The sequence below is a fragment of the Schistocerca serialis genome, chromosome 4 (assembly GCF_023864345.2).
Source record: "Schistocerca serialis cubense isolate TAMUIC-IGC-003099 chromosome 4, iqSchSeri2.2, whole genome shotgun sequence".
In the NCBI taxonomy this organism is placed as follows: Eukaryota; Metazoa; Arthropoda; class Insecta; order Orthoptera; family Acrididae; genus Schistocerca; species Schistocerca serialis.
This window is the reverse complement of record NC_064641.1, coordinates 116,079,907-116,096,298: the sequence shown is the minus strand read 5'-3', so window position 1 is coordinate 116,096,298 and position 16,392 is coordinate 116,079,907. Positions and strand designations below refer to the sequence as shown.

The 16,392-nt window shown below is 35.8% G+C and overlaps 1 protein-coding gene across 1 annotated transcript in view; it reads left to right on the top strand.

The window, feature by feature from the left end:
* Nucleotides 1-16,392, top strand: part of LOC126475425 (serine/threonine-protein phosphatase 6 regulatory ankyrin repeat subunit B-like) — a 355,304-nt gene that overhangs the window by 222,750 nt on the left and 116,162 nt on the right. The window contains exon 11 of the mRNA XM_050103270.1: nucleotides 15,370-15,471. Coding sequence (XP_049959227.1) covers nucleotides 15,370-15,471 — 102 coding nt within the window. The remainder of the gene's footprint in view (nucleotides 1-15,369; nucleotides 15,472-16,392) is intronic.

The following is a 16,392-nucleotide window of genomic DNA, read 5'->3' as shown; positions in this document are numbered from 1 at the left end:
GATATGCAGGATTTAAGCCACTGTAGGGCACTGCTGATAACACCATAGTTTTGAAGTTTGTAAACAAGCAATACATGGTTTACAGAATCAATCTCCTTTGTTAGATCGCAGAAAATTCCTGCCACAATATTTCTGTTGTCTAATAATGTACTTATGTTTGCAATGAAACTGTTTACTGCATCTATGGTGTTTTCCACTTCTGAAAACCAAATTAATTGTTTAGAATAATAGAATATTTTGCAATGAAGTTTTTCAGATATTTTAGATAGGACTGAGAGAATCTAGATAGGACAATAATTTCCCATGATCTCTCTTGATCCCTCTTGAAGAGTGGTTTGACTTCTGCATATTTCAGTACCTCTGGGAAACAGCCCTTTTCAAAACATTGATTTATTATTTGAGCTAGTGGGTTTGTAATTCTGTTTTGTACCACTTTAATGACTTTGGTAGGTATTCCATCCCAACCTGCAGATATTTTATGTCTTTATGTTAGAATAGCATTTTCTACATCATCCACAGAAACTATTAAGAATTTTGTAAATTTTTCAGTTTTTACCTAGTTTAGTTTTGAACTAAACAAATTTCTTCCTCTACACATAACAGCTGCTTCTGAATGCCTTGGATAACAAAATAATTCAAAATATCATGCTGCAAAAGAAGGAAATGCGCTAAAATTATCAGGATTACATAAGATCTGCAACTACTACAGTTCTGTAAGAATTACTGGTCTACTATAAGAAAAACATTAAAAATCAAAATTTCTTACACATTATGTTCAAAATTAACAACTGAGTTAGCTCATCTCTTAACCATAATGTACCGTGTATCTGTTGATCAGGAAACTGTGCCTCATAGTAAGTATTCCCCAAACCTATCATCCAGTATCACTGACATTTATATCTCACAGAATCGTAGACAATATTCTGAGCTCAAACATAATGAAGTAACTCTAATAGGCTGACCTTCCCCATGCCAAGTGGCATGGAATGAAACTCCTCACAATATGAAAGAAACTCAAGTCTTCGAACATAATCAACATCTTCTTTGTCAGGAGATGACTGTCTGCTGGAAGCCAAGTCCATCTCATTTATTGCAGCATTCAAGCTTGTCATTAATTGAGTGACTCTGCTTGGCACTCTAACTTTTAAATGACATTATAACTACATTAAACAAGCAATTAGGAAAACTGCTCTAGAGATACTAAGAACTGGGAGTAAGAGTGTATACAAACTGGATCCTTCATGAATGTTGGATGACATTAAGAAGTTGATTTAGTAAAAGGAGAATTTACACAAAAAAATAGTTATCAACTAAATCACCTACAGACAGACAAAATTATCTGACAATAAATGAGGAGTTAAGAGGCACAATTAACTCAGAACGAAATAAGATATGGGAACAGAAATGCATTGGGATAGAGATTTCAATAGGTGGATCATAGACAACAGAAGTATGAAGGACTATTATCAGATCAAGCAGTAGAGAACTTTATTCCTTTAAGAGAATGGAAAAAGCATTTTACACCTCTTCTAATTGAAAACAAACCCCAGTACATAAAAGAGGAAGAAGGTACGACTGAAGACACCATTTGAAATATGACCATTATGATAGAGGAAGTAAACAGCACACCATCTAAAATGAAGTATGACTGATCAACTCAACCTGGAAATATTCCTGTTGAATTATTGAAATGTGGAGGACACTATTTGAAGAAAAGAATAATGCACTTTATGGACAACTGTTGACAATGGAGTTAGATTCCATCAGAGTGGAAAAGGTCATACAGTGTATGTTGTCCAATTTCAACAAGGAGTGTAGAAGAGACAATAATTGCTACAAAGGGATTAGTGTGAACTGCACAATGAGATGCTTATTTGGCAGAATTATGTATGAGAAAATAAGACAAAATGTTGGCCTCCATATTGGGGAGAACCAGAGTAGGTTCAGACAGAACAGACCCTGTGCAGATAACATCTCTATTTTATAACAGCTATGGGAGAAATTTACAGCACTAGGGAAGGAGTTACACATTGCCTTTGTAAGTTTAGTAAAAGCTAATGACATGGTTTCTCGAGCAAAACTGTAGGAAACTTTGAAAGATATAGATTTGGATGACCATCGTTTACAGATCCTTATTAAAATGTACAGACATGATAAGAAACAGATTAAGAGAGATCAAAATTATCATAACCTGTTAATGTAACAAAAGGCTGACACAAGGTTGCAGAATGTCACCCTTCTTGTTCAATTTATATATAGAAGTGGATCTCCGAAGATGTAAGAACAGCTGTGGAAGAATGAGAATCATTGTTAATGATGTACAGGTGTTTTCAAGGTTTGCTGATGATCAGAGTGTCCTAACACTAGATAAATATGATCATGAGTTCATGATATGACATTTATATCCGGAATATGACAAATGGGAACTAAAGATGAGTCTAACAAAAACTGAGGAACTGATAGTGAAGAGTGACACTAGATTTAAAGTTCACATCAATGACAGAGCAGTTACGAGACAGGTATAGAATTTCAAAGGCTGTGGGGCAGGCATTGAAAAAAGTGGATTGCATAATACAAAAGTAAAATACAGAATACAACAAAGCAGAAAAACAATAGGGTGTATGAAATCTATTTCATGGGACAAATACATTTCTAACAACAATAAGTAAAGTGTGGGTTGGCTGATGGTTGAATATGTCTTGTGCTATGGATGAGAACTATGGATTTTAAATGCTGACCTCAAGAGAAGACCAACAACTACATAAAATGATTATTTACAAAGGAGTGCCAGAATATCGAGAATAGAGAAAAAACTAGGGATGAAGTAAGAGCTAGAATGAGGGCAAATGAGAACAATTCTTATAATTGTATGGGCATTTGTTGAGAATGACAGATCATCAGTGGCTCAAGAAAATTTTTGAATGGAAACCAACTGGCAGATGAAAACATGGCAGACCACGACATTCTTGAAATGACCACATCAGCAAAATAGTGGTGCATCACAGTGTACACAGGGAGGATGCACTGAAAAAGAATGCTTGGTAGAAAATAACAGAAGTACAGCAAACTATTGTTGTGAATTGATCTTTTTAGTAATTAATCCTATAATAATAATAATAACAACTTTTACTGGTGCAGTGATGTCACCTGGAGAGTGAAATTCACATGTACAAATGTGAAAAATTGGCAATGAGGCAGTGACCACCCGCTCCCCCACTGGGGGAACATGGGAATGGAGAGGGAACATAGAGCATCCCTACCACCACCTTTTTGCTTGAGAATTTATTTTTCTTGGTTTTATTTGTTTGAAAATGCTCCATCTCAAGTGTTTGTCTCCAAATGCAAAAGAGGTTACAGTGTCCATCTTAACATAGTACACATGTGAATTTCTAATGCTTCTTTTATTATACAGTCCTAGTAAGTCAATGAATGGGAGAGGATCTTCTCAAAGCTACATCATTCCATAAGAAAGTACACTATGTGATCCAAAGTATCCAGACACCCCAAAAAACATGTTTTTCATATTAGTGGCATTGTGCTGCCACATACTGCCAGGTACTCCATATCAATGAGATTTCCCACTTCTAAACATCTCTAGGTCCACTATTTCCAATGTGATAGTGAAGTGAACACATTAAGGGGTCACATACGGCACAAAAGTATACAGGCTGAACTCGTCTGCTGACTGACAAGAGACCCCTGACAGTTGAAGAGGGTCATAATGTGTAATGGGCAGATATCTATCCAGACCACCACACAGGAATTCCAAACTGCATCAGAATCCACTGCAAGTACTATGACGGTTTGGCAGGAGGTGAGAAAACTTGGATTTCATGGTCGAGCAGCTGCTCATAAGCCACACATGACGCCGGTAAATGCCAAACAACACCTTCCTTGGTGTAAGGAGTGTAAACATTGGACTGTTGAACAGTAGAAAACATTGTGTGGGGTGATAAATCACAGTACACAATGTGGCAATCCGATGGCAGGCTGTGGGTATGGTGAATGCCCGGCGAACGTCATCTGCCAGCATGTGTAGTGCCAACAGTAAGATTTGGAGGCGGTGGTGTTATGGTGTGGTTGTGTTTTTCATGGAGGGGACTTGCACCCCTTGTTGTTTTGTGTGGCACTATTGCAACACAGACCTACATTGATGTTTTAAGCACCAACCTACATTGATGTTTTAAGCACCTTCTTGCTTCCCAATGTTGTTCATAATGCACAGCCTGTAGTGGAGTCATTGCATGACAATAACATCTCTGTAATGGACTGGTCTGCTCAGAGTCCTGACCTGACTCCTATAGGACACCTTTTGGATGTTTTGGAATGCCAACTTCATGCCAGGCCTCACCAGCCGACATCGATACCTCTCCTCAGTGCAGCACTCCGTGAAGAATGGGCTGCTATTCCCCAAGAAACCTTCCAGGACCCGACTGAATGTATGCCTGTGAGAGTGGAAGCTGTCGTCAAGGCTAATGGAGGGCCAACACCATAATGAATTCCAGCATTACTGATGGAGGGTACCACGAACTTGCAAGTCATTTTCAGCCAGGTGTCCAGATACTTTTGATCACATAGTGTACAAATGAAGTAATCTCAGAGTTGACATTATGCCCTCCTGTGAGTGTGCTGAACTGAGGCAGAGCTCCTGGAGGAAGTTTTCAGAAATCAAAGGCAGAAATGTTTGTGACAATAACAGTTTGACTCCGGACTGGAGCTGTACACAGATGGCATATTGGTTACTACAAATAAACACCGTTAAAATAAGTAATTCATTTTTCCTAAGAAGTGTAACAGCATATAAGGTATAATAGTAATCTCAAAACTCAAAATAAAAACATCTAGTGGCTGAGTTGATGTATCATTTACATTACTTAAAGGTAGCAAAAATGAATTAATAAAACCAATAATTTAATAAGCAGTTCAATTGGTGAGTGGGCATTGCTTGAACTTTTAAAAATTACTGAGATATGACCATTGTATAAAAAGGGTGCAATGACTGACATGAACAATTACAGGCCAATCTCATCGACTTCAGCACTTGACAAGCTGCATGAAACTTTTTTATTTTAATAACTTTTTTATTTTAAATTCAGTGCAATAGTATTTGTAAAATGACTCTTAGTGTTCATTACAAAATGACGATCATTCCACTTGGGACCTGTGGAATGGTACATTAGCTTATTTGTTTTAGTTTAAATATTTGTTATGTATTGTTGCTTTTCTGACATGTTCCACATCCTGGAGGACCTCCTCACTACGGATCAATTGGAATGAAAGTAAATCTAATCTAATCTAATCTAAACAGTAATTCTAGACCAAATTGAATCCATCTTCTGTAAATACTCAATATTAAACAACTTGCAGCACAGGTTCTGAAAAGGATGATCCACAACAACAGCAGTAGCAACTTTTTCAATGAACTGCTGAACAGACTGGATAAAGAAAACAAAGTAATTGGGACTTTTCTAGATTTGTCTAAAGCATTTGATTCTGTGAATCATGCAGTGCTATTATCCAACTTAGATAGGTTTTATAAGAGGAGCAGCATCAAAATTCTTAATAATCTTATACCCAAGGTAGAAGACAGTGCACTAAACTAAGTTATAACAATGAAAGTAAGCTCCAAACAGTAAAATCAGCATTCAGAACTTTCAACTGTGGAATCCCACAGGAAAGTATACTTTGGCCAGTCTTGTTTCTTGTGTATAAATAGCACAGCCAAAAAACTCAAAACTATCAAACTATGCTAATGATATATCATTTACTAGTTGGGGGCTTACTGAGCACCTAGCATTCCAAAGCAATAAAGAGAACTTTGAAATGACCACAGAATATTTAACAATGAATAAACTTACACTGAATAAGGACAAGCCTGTAGTAATACACTTCTTATTAAATTATAATAATATTCATATTGAATCAGTGTCTACATTTGAAGCATCTGATAAACATATGTTTTTAGGCATTTTGATTGATGAACATCTCACATGGAAAGAATGTAACAGCTACATCTGTAAAAAGGTTACCAGCAATATTTGCTTACTAAAACATCTTGCAAATATGCCAAATAAACTGGTACACCTGCCTGATATCGTATAGGGCTCCCATGAGCATGCAGAAGTGGCACAGCACAATGTGACATGGACTCAACTAATGTCTGAAGTCGTGTTGGAGGAAATTGACACCATGAATCCTGCAGGGCTGTTCATAAATCCATAAGAGTATGAGGGGGTGGAGATCTTTTGTGAAAAGCATGTTGCAAGGCATCCCAAATATGCTCAATAATGTTTATGTCTGGAGAGCTTGGTGGACAGTGGAAGTGTTTGAACTCAGAAGAGTGTTCCTTGATCCACTCTGTAGCAATTCTAGACATGTGGGGTATCATATTGCCCTGCTGGAATTGCCCAAGTCTGTCAGAATGTACGGATACGCATGATCAGACAGGATGCTTACATATTTGTTATGTGTCTAAGCCGCATCTAGACATATCAGGGGTCCCTTACCACTCCAACTGCACATGCCCTGCACCATTACAGAGCCTCCACCTGCTTGAACAGTTCCCTGCTGACATACAGGGTCCATTGATTCATGAGGTTGTCTCCATGCCTGTACATGTCCATCCACTCAATACAATTTGAAATTAGACTTGTCCTACCAAGTAACATGTGTCCAGTCATCAACAGTCCAAAGCCAGTGTTGATGGCCCCAGGTGAAGTGCAAATTTTTGTGTCATTCAGTTATCAAGGATACATGTATGGGCCTTCAGCTCTGAAAGCCCATATTGATGATGTTTCACTGAATTGTTTGTGTGCTGTCACTATTTGCTGGTACAGCACGGCAATCTGCAACAATTTGGAGAAGTGTTGCACTTCTGTCATGTTGAACATCATTGGTCCTGTTCTTGCATGAACTTTTTCTGGACACAGTGATGTCAGAGATTTGATGTTTTACCAAACTCCTTATATTCATGGTACACCTGTGAAATGGACGTATGGGAAAATCTTCATTTCATCTCTACCTTGGAGATGCTTTGTTCCATCGTTCATGCACTGACTATAACATCACATTCAAACTCTCTTAAATCTTGATAACCTATCATTGTAGCAGCAGTAACTGATCTAACAACTGTGTCAGACACTTGTTGTCTTATATAGGCATTGCTGGCTGCAATGCTGTATTCTGCCTGTTTAGACATTTCTGTATTTGTATATGCATGCGTATACAGTTTCTTTGGTGTTTCAGTATATAATACCCCCCCACCCCTTTCTTTAAATAAGTGTACTACAGTTAAATTTGCTCACATTTGCAATATGGGTCTGAAATTTGAGATGCGGCACTCCCAGCCTTCATGGATAGGATTTTCAGGCTTCTAAAGAGAGCAATTATGATAATTGCCAATACAAGCAGATGCCAGTGCTGTAGACTACTTCAAAAATTAAAAAAATACTGACTGTGTATTTGTTGTATGACTATAAGACTATAATATTTGTAAAAGAGAATGATGAAATAAGTGCAATGAACAGAGAGATCCATAATTACTGTACAGAAGCCAGATGTGACTATCGTAGGATAGTTACTAACAAAGGAGCTATAGATTACAGTTCCTTTGAAACTGGGAGACAACTCCATAACAAGTTTCCATATAATATAAAGCAGCTCCATGGAAATCTTTTTAAGGGCAAGTTTCTAAATGGAAGTCTTTGAGTACAAGAGTTGTTATGGTGGTAATGGTGTCGTGAGAGGGCTTATTGTGTGGTGTACATGAAAAATTTGTTGTGTTGATGTTAATGTTGTTTGACCATAGCATTCCACTGCCTGCTACTGAAAGTTGGAATATAATGGAAGTTGATAGTGGATCAAAAGTAATAAAAGAAAGTGCAGAGGTAGTAACCCATACAGTAGACTCCAATCCAGGAAGTCCGCAGAAGTCGTCAAAAGACCTGTGGAATGACTAAGAAGAGAAGCTTTAAAATTGGAAGAAGAAAGGGACACACTTCTTACAACGTTAAACACACTTAAGAATTCTGAGATGATGGTTGAATTGTCTGAAAGTGATAGGGAGCATGTGTTGCACTATGCAGATCATATAGCTAACCACTGTTTAACTGTGGAGGTCCTTGTGAAGACTACACATGATGGAACCCAGGAGGCAGATCTGCATCAAGTGAATGGTTTTATTGATTCACTTGTAATCAGATTACGTGAAGATCATTTTGGAAAAAAATCCAAGTGTATCGCATTCATGAATTTGTGTTCATCACATACATCCATTGGAAACATTGACAAGAATTTTGAAAGTACAATCTTGGGCTGTACACTGGATGATCAGAAGAGGATAAAGAAATGGTTGCAAGGTTTATTAGATTACATAGACACTTTGTCTGCGTAGAAGTTATGTTGTGTCTTCCAAGAGTGATGAGATTGCACAGTTTTAGCACTGGAAATGCTTTACAAAATTCCATTCCCAATATTTACAGTATAAGCATCGTAATTGAGACACAACAATTGACAAGAACAAACTTAGAATTAAGTTTCAGAAATATTACAATTTTTGTGTTTCAGCTTTTGTGGCTAATTTGGGAAAGCATATTCGATGTGTTGTAAAGGAATTTCATTTGTATTGTTATTTTATAGCTGTTCATAGTTAATGTAAAAATTGCACAGCTGCTTTGGAAATATGGATGACATTTATTGCTTCATATAAAGACAGTTTATGACACTGTGAGGTTACTAGTAAAGACATAACTACCACTGGTAGCAATTATGTTTAGAATATAATATATCAAAGACATCATATTGAGGAATATAGGTGATATAACTTCATATTAGTTAAATGTCATTCTTTGTTTCAGATATGTGATATTTTATGAAATAAAACAGTTAGTTACATCTTTCAAAAACGTGTTTACTGCCATAGTGGTGTGAACATTTTTCATTTGTGAAAATTGTGGTTTTCAGTATTTTCTTATCAATTGTTTTATTGGAAATCGAGCAATATTAACAGTTGGCTGGAAATGGTAGGTGCTATCATTTCTGCCGTCCTAGATTTTGTTGCTTAAATATAAATTTTCTAAAGCTTGAATTATATTTGGCCAGGAAAATCCATTTTTGCTTATGGGGTGCTGGAGAATAACTTCTTGTGACATAAGATTTGCACTATGTCAGATAGAATCAATTGATAGTTTACTTAACTGCATTTAAATGCAGTAGAACAACAGTGATCTTGTACTTAAAACTCCTCTGCTCATTTATTTTGGCAAAAGTAAAGCATTTGCAAAATATTAAGGTAGCTCTTGGATAAAGCATTATGTTGTAGGCAGTTTCAAATTACTGTTACTGGAAACATCACTCGTGTGTAAGTGTGGGAACTGGAAAATTAGTTTAAGTTTGATAGAGGCATCATAACTAACTAATTTACTGAATGTCCATCAGTTTCAGCTGAAAATGTTGCTACCAGCTCACTGCCTTTTTTATGATACTTATGAATTTTAGATGGTGTAGTAACTTGTCTTAAAAGTGATAACTTTTAATTCCTTAAAAGTATCAATAATAAGCATAAGCTCTCCTCGTTTCACTGCTAATTTCTTCTTAAATACATCGAATGATCATATTCTACATTATTTTCAAACAAAAATTTTGGTGCAAATGTATATGCAGCTTTGTTGCAGTAAATCTATTTTTATACAGTTATAATATTATAATAGTGGCTTATTACATATGTTTTGTAGTGTGTACAGGAATAATCCTCAGTAAATTGACATAAATTATTGCTTCTATGCTTCATATTCAAATTAGAAGGAGTTTAATAACTTGAAAATTTCAGGCTTGGAAATAATATGAGAGTACCTTAATTAAACAGACATTACTTTTTGCAAGTTTCTGACATAGAAGTGCTTGTAACTTGAGCTTGTTATCTTGGTGTTTGCTGCGTAGCTTAAAGTTTCCGACATATGAAAGTCAGAAGGATGTGACGTTTCTTACCTTCAGTACTTAAACTATTTATGTATTTTATATTCTGTATTGTCACACATTATGCAAGTTCCTGATGCCTTAAAAAATAAAAAAAGATTTTTGTAATTGCTGTATGGTTTGCACACATCTTCCTCACTTGGGGCACATGGTTAATTCACTAATTATTTTGCAGTGTACTATGAATGACAACAACTGTTCCATTATTGTATTGCAAAATAAGAATGATTAAAATACATAATTGTGCCAAACAGTTGTTAATTGAAAAATGTTTATACTCACTTAAAGAATTCTGAGCTGCAATATAAATAGTTTCACTTTTTTAAATTACAGTATATTAGTGGTAGCAAATCTTTATATTAGAGAGTGTAGTGTGCTACTTGATTTATATGTTACTGTAAAAGTAAGATAATTGGTAAATCCTAGAATTAACCAGTGAAATCTAAGATTTACCATTGATGTGTAGTATAAATTTCTAATTATATGCATAGATTTTGAACTTCTACCAAGAGACATTGGTAAACTTTAGGATTTACCAATGCAAACTGGTAAAAGCTGGGTCAAAGACTCCTGCATCCATCGTGCAGGTTCAGACAGGTTTCATTGTTGCCAGTTTTGTGTTTAGAAAAGTTTCTTTGTTGGCAATTATGAGTTCTCAGTCTGCTCATGGCTGCTTAGTTTCAGTACATCCTAAAATTTACCAACGTCTCTTGGTAAAAGTTCAAAATCTATACATACAATAAGAAATTTCGGACTTTTACCATACCGTGATGGTAAGTCTTAAGTTTCACCAATTAATTCTAGGATGTACCAATCATCTTACTTTACAGTAGCATATGTATTTATTAATTATGTTTATGGCATGATATCAACAAAAAAATGCAAAAAAAATTATGATGTCAAAGACTGTAAAGTTAATACGAACAAATAAAGATTATTGTTGTTGTTGTTGTTGTTATTGTTCTTATTTCTATTTTTCTCAGACCTTAGGTCTGGTTAAAAATGGAAAGTGACACAGACCTTGATCAAGCGTGACTTCCTTTTAACTGTATGGTATATGTTACATTGTATTTAGGAACTTTCAGGTTATTGAACACGTATCAATAATTACGGATTTCTGTAGTTGTATATATACGTTTGGGTGTAGCTGTATTGTGTTGATGTACTGGTGGATATTGTGTGGTATGACTCCTATAGTTGATAGTATAATCGGTATAATGTTAACTTTATACTGATGCCACATGTCCTTGACTTCCTCAGCCAGTTGGATGTATTTTTCAATTTTTTCTCCTGTTTTCTTCTGTATATTTGTTGTATTGGGTATGGATATTTCGATTAGTTGCGTTAATTTCTTCTTTTTATTGGTGAGTATGATGTCAGGTTTGTTGTGTGGTGTTGTTTTATCTGTTATAATGGTTCTGTTCCAGTATAATTTGTATTCATCAGTCTCCAGTACATTTTGTGGTGCATACTTGTATGTGGGAACGTGTTGTTTTATTAGTTTATGTTTTATGACAAGTTGTTGATGTATTATTTTTGCTACATTGTCATGTCTTCTGGGGTATTCTGTATTTGCTAGTATTGTACATCCACTGTTTCTATTTGTTGTTTGCAAAGTCTGCATTTATTTGTTGTGGTATTGGGATCTTTAATAATATGCTTGCTCTAATATCTGGTGTTTATTGTTTGATCCTGTATTGCAGTCATGAATCCTTCCGTCTCACTGTATATATTGCCTTTTCTTAGCCATGTGTTGGATGCATCTTGATCGATGTGTGGCTGTATTAGATGATACGGGTGCTTGCCATGTAGTGTTTTCTTTTTCCAATTTATTTTCTTCATATCTGTTGATGTTATGTGATCTAAAGGGTTGTAGAAGTAGTTATGAAATTGCAGTGGTGTAGCCAATGTATTTATATGAGTGATTGCTTTGTGTATTTTGCTAGTTTCTGCTCGTTCTAGAAAGAATTTTCTTAAATTGTCTACCTGTCCATAATGTAGGTTTTTTATGTCGATGAATCCCCTTCCTCCTTCCTTTCTGCTTAATGTGAATCTTTCTGTTGCTGAATGTATGTGATGTATTCTATATTTGTGGCATTGTGATCGTGTAAGTGTATTGAGTGCTTCTAGGTCTGTGTTACTCCATTTCACTACTCCAAATAAGTAGGTCAATACTGGTATAGCATAAGTATTTATAGCTTTTGTCTTGTTTCTTGCTGTCAATTCTGTTTTCAGTATTTTTGTTAGTCTTTGTCTATATTTTTCTTTTAGTTCTTCTTTAATATTTGTATTATCTATTCCTATTTTTTGTCTGTATCCTAGATATTTATAGGCATCTGTTTTTTCCATCGCTTCTATGGAGTCACGGTGGTTATTCAATATGTAATCTTCTTGTTTAGTGTGTTTTCCCTTGACTATGCTATTTTTCTTACATTTGTCTGTTCCAAAAGCCATATTTATATCATTGATGAATACTTCTGTTATCTTTAGTAATTGGTTGAGTTGTTGATTGGTTGCTGCCAGTAGTTTTAGATCACCCATGTATAGCAAATGTATGATTTTGTGTGGGTATGTTCCAGTAATATTATATCCATAATTTGTATTATTTAGCATGTTGGATAGTGGGTTCAGAGCAAGACAGAACCAGAAAGGACTTAATGAGTCTCCTTGGTATATTCCACGCTTAATCTGTATTGGCTGTGATGTGATATTATCTGAATTTGTTTGGATATTAAGTGTGGTTTTCCAGTTTTTCATTACTATGTTTAGGAACTGTATCAATTTAGGATCTACTTTGTATGTTTCCAATATCTGTAGTAACCATGAGTGGGGTACACTATCAAAAGCTTTTTGGTAATCAATGTATGCATAGTATAGCGACCTTTGTTTAGTTTTAGCTTGATATGTCACCTCTGCATCTATTATCAGTTGCTCTTTACATCCTCGTGCTCCTTTGCAACAGCCTTTTTGTTCTTCATTTATAATTTTGTTCTGTGTTGTATGTGTCATTAATTTCTGTGTAATGACTGAAGTTAATATTTTGTATATTGTTGGTAGGCATGTTATGGGGCGATATTTAGCTGGGTTTGCTGTGTCTGCTTGATCTTTAGGTTTCAGATAAGTTATTCCATGTGTAAGTGTATCAGGGAATGTGTATGGGTCTGCAATGTAACTGTTAACTAATTTAGTTAGATGTGAATGTGCTGAGGTGAATTACTTTATCCAGAAATTTGCTATTTTATCTTTTCCAGGGGCTTTCCAATTGTGAGTAGAATTAATTGCTTGGGTGACTTCATGTTGCAAAATTACTTCAGGCATTTGTGGTATCATCTTGTATGTATCTGTTTCTGCTTGTATCCACCGTGCATGCCTGTTATGTTGTACCGGGTTTGACCATATGTTGCTCCAGAAGTTTTCCATGTCTGTTATGTTTGGTGAATTGTCTATTTTAATGTGTGTGTTATCTATTGTCTGGTAAAATTTCTTTTGGTTTGTGTTGAATGTTTGGTTTTGTTTCCTTCTATTTTCACTTTTTTTGTATCTTCTAAGCCGTTTGGCCAATTCTTGTAATTTCTGCTTCTTTTCATCTAATTGCTCTATCACTTCTTATTGTGAGATTTTACCTAACCTTTTTCGTTTTTTTCTGACATTTCATTTCTTATAAATTGTGTTAGCTGTCCGATGTCTTTTCTCAGTTTTTCTATTCTGATATGTAGCCTGTGTTGCCATGCTGGTTTTGTGGGTTTCTTCTGTGTGTTGGTTGGTTCTGATCTCTGCCTAGTGTGTATATTTAGTGAAGTGAGTGCTCCTACATAAACAAGTAGTTGTAACTCTTCCATAGTTGTGTTTTCATTTATTTTGATGTGTATGATTGTGTTGATAGTTTTTATTGTTGTTTCGACTTTTGGGTTATTTGGCGGTCTATGCAAGAATGGTCTAATGTCTGAATTCGTGTCTTTGTATTCTACATATGTCAGCTGAAATTTTTCTTCTATATCTAACATGTGTGTCACTTCATGTTCTATTTGTGCTTGTTCTGGTGGCTGTCTTAAGATTTTGTTTTCCTCTGACTGTTTAATTGATGCATGTTGTTCTTTGTTTGTTTGCTCTGGGATGTTTGAGTCCATTACTGTATTTTCTTCTTCTTCTGATTGCACATTATTTTGTTCCAGTATTTGTTGTACTTGTTGTTTGATGTTTTCTAATTCTGACTGGGGTATCCTGTTATTTTTTATTATTACACGGATCTGATCAGCTAGTCGTTGTTCTGTTAAAAATTTTAATTCGGGGTATCTGGTAATAAATGTTGTGTATACTTGTGGTCTGTATCCAGTTGTGTTGGTTCCTAGGTTTGTTGCTTGGTAATAACAGAACATGAGGTGTCGATTAACTTCATCTGACCATCTCATCCTCTGTCTTTGTTTTCCTTCTAGGGTGGTTGCATGAAGCATATCCTGCAAAACACCTCTATTTGGATTTGAATCATTTTCCAGTTGGCTAGCAGTGTCATTACCATTGTGGGCAGGCATAGGGTTCAAGCGTCATCCCCGACCATGACGGTGCTTGTCCGAGGCTTCTTTAGTTCTGTCCTGAACCAACTAATCACACTAAAAGGGGGGTTAGCCCTATTAGTGGTTTGTTCTTTTTGTCGCCTTTTATGACTGGCAGAACATACCAGAGGCCTATTCTTTTCCCGGGCCTCCACGGGAACTATTATTATAATTATTATTATTATTATTATTATTATTATTGACTGATCACAGTATTCAGGAAATCCAGATTTGAGTTCTAGTCTGGCAGGAATTTCAGTTGACACTAAATATTTATTACAGTTTTTAGGAATGGCTTTTTAGATAAGATTTCCATTAATTTTCCAGGCAGGAGTCCCTATTGCTTGAGCCATTTCTATGGGTAGCTTTTCAAAGCCCCACACTGAGATACAGGGCTACATTCTGTGCTCATCAACTGTGTTTTCATAGTAAATGTCTTCCCACTGCCCCTAATGTGTCTCAAGTTTTAGAGAACTTTTCATTTATTTTTCATGTAGGGTACATTTATGTGTGAGCTACAATGTATTTTAGAATCTCTAAGAGTTACGTTGAATTTAAAATTGCCAGAACTTCTACTAAAGAGAAATGGAAAATGTTCTTACCATTTTAAACATTTATGTTACACTTTCTTCAACAAAATTGTTGCACAAAACATTCAACCTATTGAAATGATTAGTTGATATATCTGACTGTTTTAGGGTCAATTAAATCAAAAAGTTCTGTTCCTGTTTGAATTCACAAATCTAAATTGTTGTAGAGGCAAACAAGCAGTTTAGCTGGTATGTCTGTATTGAATGATTGTATTGTTTTTTTTTTTTTTTTTTTTTTTTTTTTTTTTTTTTAAAAGGGCCTGAACATGCTGTTGGATGTTGGTGCTGATCCCAGTAGTGTGGATGACTGTGGAGTGTCACTGCTTCACATGTTGGCTTCTAGGTCTGTGGACCATAAGGTAATGTAATTTTGTTTGTGTCAAAAGTTAAGGATTCTTTGAGACCTATGAAACCACTTTACACATCGAGATAATGTGTACGGTGTCAATATTGCAACTCATGACACTGTAAGTTTATCAGAAAACTCATCATGGCTTGTGAGTGACAAATATTGTGTACAGTGTGTCAGTACTGGTGGCATACAGACTGCCTGTATAAGAATAGAGGTCCTCTCATGGTGATATAGGATGCACACTAGATCCCCACACTTGTAGATTGACTCATTTGATCCACTGAATGTGGTCTGAAATAATGCTGCCAATTGCCCTTTGAGGGTTGGAAATGATCTGTGGCAATGGTACACTTTCTCAGTGTAGAACATTTTGTGCATCTTCAATTGGATTTAAGTGTAAGGAGCGAGTTGATCATTCTAGATGCATGTAGAAACTCATCTTATGTAGCTAATCTGCTTTGGATCTTCTCTATCTCTTCTATCAACCCTATCTGGTACGGATCCCACACTGCTGAGCAATATCAAGCAGTGGGCAAACAAGTGTACTGTAACCTACTTCCTTTGTTTTCAGATTGCATTTCCTCAGGATTCTTCCAATGAATCTCAGTCTGGCATCTGTTTTACCAATGATCAACTTTATATGATCATTCCATTTTAAATCACTCCTACCAGCATCCATGATGTCAGTGATTCAGCCAGTTAATGCCACAGTTGCTCTGCAAGTTGTCTGGCCTGAAGTGATGTGATACTGCAAGGACTCGAACTCACATGGCTTGCCAGCACTGCAATACTGGATGACATACACATCCGATACTGGATGACGCAAAATATCTAAAGGCCAGATACAACATGTTCACTTCAATTTGATCATCCCCTTGATGGAGTGAGAAGATTACCATATATTCTTTCTGTGATGATGATGAGGGCA